Genomic DNA, 9,128 nt, shown 5'->3' with positions numbered 1-9,128 from the left:
GATTGCTAATATTTCGCCTGAACTATATTTCGCATTTTTCGAGGAAAAAGATTTCGGGCTGTCAAATTATTACAGTTTGGCGGCCATTTTGCGTTTCCATCGTCGGGAAATTCGGGTAGTTTTTTTTCTGTAATTGCAAATTGCATGGTGACCTCTGCTTTTCATACTTGATTTTGAGAGAAAATGGTAAGAAGTGTCCTCGTGGAAAGTTTGAGCAAAGTCTACGTCTTCGAGTCAATTTCGTCGGAGCGGCGTTCTATGCTATCTGTAAGGAAAAGATTTATGTTGATTAGAAGAGAACTGGCAAAAAGTTCTTCATCGTAATTTTGAAACAGTAAAAATAAGCTCAAGAGGGTTTTAGCTAAAGATGTTACACAATAATATCTATGTTACTCTGTGACAATACACAGTTACCGTGCACCGTCCAATGCTTCTACCCCATGGACAGTACAGTCCCTTCGCCGCGTGTTACGAGCCAGGTGACCACAAACTGACGTCACGACGCACTTTGAACTGTGAAGAACAAAGGTCATTGTTTATCCATGAAGGAAGTGCTACGTCATAGTAAGTAGACGAGTCGCAAGTATGCACAAAGAAGACAGTTTGCCTGTCAGGTCCTGGCGCATACTTTCATTTGTAGGTTAAATCCAGTGTCTTGGCAATCAACATGATTGACATACGACTATTTTTGTCGCTGGCAGTTCTGGCCGTGCTGTTGATGCCACACTCGGTGAACGCAGGGCGTGTTGCAAAGTACAACCAGGGCAGCTCCAGTGGGACCATCCTAGCCGCCGTGTACGAACATTTCTCATTCAGCTACGTTCTACCTGCCGAAACTCTGACTAGAGACGTTGCCATGCTGGTTATGGACACAAATCTAGACGTGTTCAGAGAACAAGCAGAGAAAGCCGCCAAGAAGGTAGGTGTTCGCGTTAATGTATCGTGATATTATCAAGAACACATGCTAAAAAATGTCATGTCTCAAATGTTATCAGTTCTGTTAGAGAAGTCTGAAGAACCAGGTGATATTCAGGGAGGGGGGGGTGAGGATTTTGGTGAAATTTGCTGCAGACAGCGTTAAAAATGTATCACTGCGATAACAAGAGGAAAAGATTTGCTTCAAGCTAGAGAGACTTCAAAAATTGAAAAAAAAATGTTGGGTTGCATTGAAGTCAACTGTCAAAGTTATAAAGCGATAATGAATATGAAGAAATGCAAACTATACAAACAAAGCTGTCAACTGTGCTTGCCAGTACAGCTAGCATCACAGCCAGGCGCTATAACAGGTGCAGCCAACGGAGCTATTCATCGTAAAAGCTATTCCAGGAGCAATTTTTGAGGGCAGGGGAATTTTTATTTTGCTAGGGCAGGGGACATATTTTTAGGTGGTAGGGGAGCAAATTTTAGTTTTTTTTGTAGGGCAGGGCGGATATCGGTTGATTGTCCTGGAGACAGGGCTTGGCGAAAAACTTTTTGAGGGGAATTGTTTCCAGGGCAGGGGAAATTGGCAAGTTTTTTTTCGCCACAGGGCGAGGGAGCTTCAAAAATTCACAGTGGGGAGGGGAAACAGGCAAAAATAAGTGGCGAGTGGGTGAAAATGAAGTTTGAGTGTGGGAGGGTAAGTTAAAGAATTTTCTGTGGGAGGGCAAATTATGAACAGCTAATTAATTACCCTCTTGACGTAAAATTAGTCAGTTCACATTATTTGTAATGCACAATATATCTTATCATAGCAAGGACCTTTTTAAAAGTGCCTTGTTCGTTGGCTGCACCTGCTATAAGGACAACAGTATAAAGATTAATTAAAGCATCAATGTTGTTGCACGCATTACATCATTAGAGAGACTGGTCGTATTTTAGTTAGGGAGTAGATTACATGCCAAATAGTGTCAAGTATGTTTGGCATGATGTAGGCAAAACTTCAATCCTAAAGGACCAAAGAGATTCTTGAGGATTTGGTTTAGACAGACAGACAGACAGACAGACAAACAGACAGACAGACATTTTGGCCGGTGGCCATAAGTACTGAAATAAACTTGACTTGACTTGACAGACAGACAGACAGACAGATAGATATTAGATAGATAGATAGATAGATAGATAGATAGATAGATAGAGAGATAGATAGATAGATCAGTTGAGTGCGTGGTACATGAAGCACTTACACATCCATTGGTCACAGCATACCTGCAAGATATTGTTACGCTATAACTAGACCTTTCAAAATGAGCTGAAATAAAATATCAGAGATGGCAATGGACCGCAACAATATACAGGCCAATCAGTTCACTATCGATATTTTGCAAGTCACGTAGTTTACATCAAGCAGTAAAAATTGAGAATCAGTTACAGGTATTTCTAAATTCATGACAGTCACTGATAAAAGTAGACTTTCACTTACACCTACACCATACGCATGCGCAAAAGGACAGACGTTTCCATATACCAAATGACAAGGAAAAACTTACCTGTGCAGAGATTGTACTTGTGTGCACGCAGTTTTTGGTTTGGTAAAAATGCTTTGTCTCTACAAGAAAAAACTTTAAAATTGCACTAGGTAAAAACATGATTTTACAGGAGGAATAACATGCTTTTGCACCTTAGTACTGCTGAACCTACCTATTAGTAATTATTTGTATTAATCATAAAGGTCGAAAAGTTGCTAGAATTCAGGTTCAAACAAGCCCTTCACACAGATCTAGCCCAAACTTACAACAAACGAAGTTTTTCAAAGTCAAGATACGATTGACAAGAATACAACCACTGTGAAAGGGAATTTATGCTACATCATGGAAAATTTTACAAGATAACCACAAAATAGGTATGAAAACGTCATTTTCCGTTATTTTTTCAGGGTGTCAAAATAATAGTTTTTCCAGAATATGGCATCACTGGTCTTGGTCTGAGCCGTGACGAGCTCCTCCTGTTTTCAGAATCTGTTCCCCACCCAGCTGATTTCAGTGTACCAATTAAACCCTGTGAAGACAACCAGGGCTTCAACAGAACAGTTCTTGGAAAACTAAGTTGCATGGCACGGGACAATTCAATCGCGCTGGTTGCAAACATGGCAACAGCGTACGCCTGCACAAAATCCGAAGACCCGAACTGTCCCGATGACGGTCGATATCAGTACAACACGAATGTTGCTTTTCTCTCCGATGGAAGCTTCGCCGCGCGATATTTCAAAGTTAACTTGTTCGCGGGGGAGAGACACACATTTCAGTTCGGCCATGTGCGACCTCGCAACTTTGGTGTTTTCGAAACTGAGTTTGGACTCTTCGGTACGTTCACGTGTTTCGACATCCTCTTCGCTCAGCCCGCCTCAGATTTGATCGACAAAATCGGAGTCAGATATATTGCGTTTCCAACTGCTTGGATGAACGTCCTTCCGCTTCTCACTGCAATTGAATTTCAACAGGCGTTTGCCATGAGTCGCGGCGTTAATTTGTTGGCAGCTAACCAACATTTACCCCTAGCAAAGATGACTGGAAGTGGATTGTATTCCTCTTCTCAGGGGGCTGTTGCGTACCACTACGACATGAATAATTACAGAGGAAAACTTGCAATTGGTCGACTGCCCGCTGGAAAAAGCCACGACACGACGATCAGCGAAAACCTGTCAAGGCTACAACTGTCAACTTTTGACCAGTCAGACCGGCGTGCGTCAATTTCGCAAACATGGCGCCGTTCTATTGCATCTTCATCGGTAAATCGAGGGAATGGCCCAAGTTTTATTCAACTTAGCAATTCGAAGACCACATCTACGAAAAAATCCGTGAATGAAAGAAAGATGCGGAGTCACCCGGCTCATAAGCAAACAACAAGAGCGCCAAAATATTCAAATACTGCGAAGATCACCAAAACGTTTACTGCTGTGATGAACGACGATCCATACACGTTCGCGCTAGTCGAAAAGAACGCGGGAAAATTGGAAGTTTGTTATAACAATCTATGTTGTTTTCTGAATTACAAAAAACAACAAAACAGTTTATCCAAAGATCGTTATGCGCTAGGTGTTTTTGACGGACTTCATACCACAGACGGCCAGTATTACCTCCAAGTTTGCGCGCTTGTCAAATGCGAGTCCGGGCCGACGGGACAGTGTGGGCAGGCAGTGAGCCACGCTAGCACAATTTTTACATATTTTCATCTCACTGGCAATTTTACTTTGACGGGAGTAACGAAACTGTTTCCAGAGGTGCTTACATCAGGCATTGAACTTGCCTCAACAGCAGAGTGGGAAACTACGACTCCCTTCAATACGATTTGGTCCGAACGTGGTGTCTCTCAGCCTCTCCTTGTTGCTGCCATATATGGGCGTCGATTTGACAAGGACCCGACAAAGATACAGAGACAGGACTAGAGGCAATAGAAAAATAGAATCTCCCGTCTATATTTCACATAAAACAACAGCTATTTATAAATCCAACTTTTTCATCGCGCCAAAAGTTTAAAATGTTACCGTTCGAACCATGACACAGGGAAGATCGTTCAAAGTCCACATATACATTTCCTTTCGAACTTCCAAAGGACATAACCATTATAGTATTTTCAAAATATTGATCGTCTTTATTAAAATTGTTTTTATCAAAATATAAGAGTCCCAAGAATTCCCGTCAAATCTTCTATGTCAAGCCATTTCTAACCAGGCATTCTAAGTTAACACAATCACCCCCGGATACACATAAAAATAGGAGAATACAGTAAATCTATCGTGTGCTTTAGAGACCATGGAAATCACTTCTCTCGTACTGTCAGTATTTCATCAAGGCTTGTCACTTTTGATGTTTTTTCAAACTATTTTTTGTTTTGTATGTCAATCACAATCACACAAACTTCTTGTACTACTTCCAAAAGAAAGCATTGTTGAAACGCCTACTATTAAACTTATCAACACAGTGTCACACAGTGCAATTCACACAAGTACAGAGTTTTGAGACAGTGTTTACGAGCTAAAAGTTACAAATGCTTGCACTTTTCATTGTTGCATCCTTCTGTTAGGTTGTTGCCGATGTTTCGACATCTAATTATAAATAAGAGAAAAGTAATTTGTTCATTTAGTTGGCCACTTGAAGACAAAAAATATTTCGGGATCTAGTGGGAAATGTATAGTCTGTAATTGAAAATGTGAGGTGTGTTATGAATATTTGATTGATACTACCACAACAAGGGATTTTTGTCTGAGATTGACACATTGTTATGTGACTTTACTGAACATACCTATTGCATGACGGGAAAACTAGTCGACGTGGACTGACATCTCTCTGTGCGCTGCTCTCTGGTTGTGTTCTCAGTACATCATACACAAACAGTCTGACAAAACAAAAAACAAGAGTATCAAACACAGATGTGTTGATCTACGTCCGTCATCTGCAAATAACCTGGTCATCAGTACTCGTCCTATATTTGCAATGTCTCTCCTGTCTCTGAACCTTATCTGCTTCCAAATTACAATGCATAAAAATCCTCAGACTGTGATAAACCGCAGCAAAAAACTTTGTGTAAGTTTATTTTTTTCTCAACAAAAGTTAATCTGATATAGATTTTGGTTGATTGACATCAATTTATCCGATCGTCATACTGTATGAGGTATAGGCACGTGTCGCCAACCAGTAATAACTTTGGGTCTGTCAATCACACGCGTTGAGAAAGCAATATATTAAACGTACAGAATGAATTAAGGACAATAAACCTCTAGTCTGGAAAACCTGGTGCGCCACTGCTGTATTTCATAAATTGCAACTTGGCGTAGAGTATTACGGTAGTCGACACGGTATTGTTTGACCGTTTTGGTTAGGCTAGATATTCGAAAAAAAGCAGAAAAGACAGACAGCTTGGTGGTTATCATTATCGAAAAGTAAATGAGACAGAGTCAGACAGACAGACAGACAGACAAACAAACAGACAGACAGACAGACAGTTGGTCAGTATCATTATCTTAAAGTAAATGAGAGAGCGTGTATGTGTGTGTATGTATGTGTGTGTTCGTCAGTGTAGTTCCCGTAAAATGTAATAGCCACATCAGACTGGCGCACACTCAAAGACAATTAGTCCATGTCATGCGCACCAATACACCCAACGTTGGAACACATTTTAGTGGTACTCATCACCCAGAGCCTTGCAAAGCAAGGCGAGGTTTCTATCTCGTTTTGACAATCGGTGACTTTCCGTGAGAAACAGCAAATGTTAAGAGTAACATTCGGAAAATTTTTTCTCATAGATCCATTTCCTTTAGAGATAACTTTTGATTTTTTTCGCTATTTTTGCTTTGTAAGTCTGAAAAATTTGGTAACCAGATCTGTATCTCGTTGTAAACCTGATCACCAAAATCTTTTTTCAATCGTTCCAAATTTTGTGCGCATTTATCAATTTTGGCCGTTTTCTGAAGGTCACATCAAACAGTAAGTGAGTGAATCAGACGACCTGTTCATCCTCTTTTTTATATCCTTAACCCTTTTGAGAGCTGTAATTTTCCCATCAAAATTTTAGTGCAACATTTTACCAAGTTTTGTAATTTTTTTTGTAATTACTTGGGTAATTTTGGACCAAAAGGACATCACATTTCACCTGCTTCAATTTTTTATCAAAATTTTGGTAAAAATCGAAAAAAACTGACTGGAGTATATTTTATAAGACAACAAAAATTGACTGTGGCGCTCAGAGGTTTAATATGCATGTGATGGGAAACAAACCTGTCTCCGACTGCATGCACTGCTTTGTATCAAAACGTAAGGCACTAGATTTGGTCTTCACAAGAACAACGGGTTGAAAGAGGAACTTTGTGTGCTAGTGAACATCGACCGGAAGCGTTTTTATCTTTTATAAGTTTACATGCGAGAAAAAAGAAAACTATGAACATAACATTTTGTAAAAGCAATATTATGATGTTTATAGGCTTCTTTCTAACATGATTGTGTATGTATAAATTTTTGTTTCCACGAAAAAGTGCTTTCTGTCAACGAGGCCAAAATTACCTTCAGAGTAACATTCGGAAAATTTTCGCTCATAGATCCATTTCCTTTAGAGAAAGCTTTTTGATTTTTTCGCTATTTTTGTTTTGTAAGTCAATTGCAAGTTTCTTGTTCTATTCCCCACAGCATATGTACGGATACACAGTATTCAGCTTGTCAACTCAGCCTGTACATGTGTAGATCTAACTCTTATTGCTGACGAATGAATTCTGGCCCGTATTAGAATTCAAATGAAAACAATAACAGCGCAGTTTAGACGCAATGTTGACAAACTGAATAGCGTTTCAATTTGGGGAATACAGCAAAAACTTGCAATGACCGTAAAAAACAAACACGGTGAAAGTAAGAGCTACAGCCACTGGCCTTTTAAGTGGTACTACATATTATCGTTCCTAGCCAAAACTATCGCAACAAGGTAACTCACCGAGGGGGCACAAAACACATCTTCCCCATCCGAGATCCTAAAAGTCTGTCCGCTTATCATTTTCCAGAAAGAATCGTATATTTTCACTAGCACCGGTCTTGTAATGCATATAGGGCGAAATATTGAAAACTATTTTTTTATCTGCGAGATTTCCGTAACTTTGTGAAAGACCTGGAATGATAACATACAATGCGTCACATTTGTTTATTTTCATAGGATATGATGTGCGACGTCTATGGTTGCTATAGAAACGGAAATCTGTAGTATCAACCATGTTCAGAAACCTCTGCCAGTGGCATAACAAAGGCCAACTTTTATGACAAGGAAAAAGCTGTAAGTGAAATAAATATCTCCTCCCGTGAAAATACTTGACAAAGTACCATTCAACATGATTTAATTAATCAGCTTGATTGTATTTACATCTGAGTTGATACTTCCACTTAAATTAGTCGCTAATTTGCATATTAAGGTAGAACGCGGCTCGGGGACATGTATTCGGACTCTAAAACTCTTACAATTCTGGTATACCACTTGTTAGGGTTAATTTTAAAGCTCTTGTTGTAAGAAAACTTTTCACTGGCTTAGTTTTTCGAAACGCGAAAATTTTATTTTTCTCCATAGAGTTAACACAGGGATGGTTGCCATTTTAAATTTTAAATATCGATAAATTTTGGGTTATTTGATTCTCTAGTACCAAAATTTGCACTGTTACCTCCGATTTTTATTCATGATTTTGAAAAAGAATGGTTGAAAGATTCCTTGAGGAAAGTTTGAGCAAAAGTTTAAGTCTTTCTCTTTCGGAAACACATACTACTTAAATTGTCTTAAAAGTACCAAGAAATCCATTTTTGTACACGTCGTTGACATCGAAAGACTGGCCTTGCTCTGTAGTAAATAATTGATGCATATCACACTTTATTTGTATCACCGGTGTTTTTATTCAATCAATCGAATAATGTTTTGAATATGTATTCATATTTGCTGTTAGACATTCCTTTTTTTACTTTGAGAAAAGTCGAAAATGTTGCTCTAATTTTTGCTCAAAGTTTGAATTTCGAACGAGCTATTGTGTCAAAACAGGAAATAAGGGATAAATTTGCAGATGAATAAATGACATTTTTAGCGCCATCTTGTTCCATTTAATCCCAAAATGATTGACGGCGTCGCGATGTGTTTTCTTACGGACATATTTCATGACTGCAGCTGAATATACAAAATGGTTGAGTGAGCAAAAGAATTGATTGACAGATTGACTGGCAGATGGAGTTTGGTGAATGGGATGAAGACAGACGATGGATTGAATCACGGATATAGGGATGCAAGGAGCCAGGGAGACATTGATTCACTTGAAGCAGATAAGTTTCATCAAAACAAAAGTACAAGGATCACAAAACCAGAAGCAATCATACACGTTTATAATTCGGAGCTATAGAGATACAAATCGTAAATACCGCTCAGAAATAACTTTTTCATGATCACTTACTAACATTTCAACTATCAACTATCAAAGCCTACAGTCATGACAAGCTGCTCACTGTCACCGAACTATGATCTAACTGTTATTGGTTATTTAAGCGTATGACCAAAATATATTTAGATATAGTCGGAGTAAGACAAAAGGAAAATCCTATTCGGCATGTGTGTATATATATATATATATATATATATATATATATATATATATATATATATATATATATATATATATATATATATATATATATATATGAGAT

At 38.7% G+C, this 9,128-nt stretch overlaps 1 protein-coding gene across 1 annotated transcript; it reads left to right on the top strand.

Moving 5' to 3' along the window:
- The first annotated feature begins 532 nt into the window (after positions 1 to 532).
- On the top strand, positions 533 to 5,707 carry LOC139150993 (pantetheinase-like). The gene is made up of 2 exons (XM_070723506.1): positions 533 to 919; positions 2,855 to 5,707. The coding sequence occupies exons 1-2, from the start codon at positions 668 to 670 to the stop codon at positions 4,361 to 4,363; spliced, it is 1,761 nt and encodes a 586-aa protein (XP_070579607.1). The 5' UTR covers positions 533 to 667; the 3' UTR covers positions 4,364 to 5,707.
- Positions 5,708 to 9,128: the final 3,421 nt, after the last annotated feature.

Source organism: Ptychodera flava, chromosome 15 (genome assembly GCF_041260155.1).
Source record: "Ptychodera flava strain L36383 chromosome 15, AS_Pfla_20210202, whole genome shotgun sequence".
NCBI lineage: Eukaryota > Metazoa > Hemichordata > Enteropneusta > Ptychoderidae > Ptychodera > Ptychodera flava.
This window is presented reverse-complemented; position numbering and strand designations above follow the sequence as displayed.

Excerpts from the sequence above, each read along its gene's own strand:
- LOC139150993 (XM_070723506.1), top strand. The coding sequence starts at position 668 with ATGATTGACATACGACTATTTTTGTCGCTGGCAGTTCTGGCCGTGCTG. Across the intron at positions 920-2,854 it reads CAGAGAAAGCCGCCAAGAAG|GGTGTCAAAATAATAGTTTT; the intron begins GTAGGTGTTCGC and ends TTATTTTTTCAG.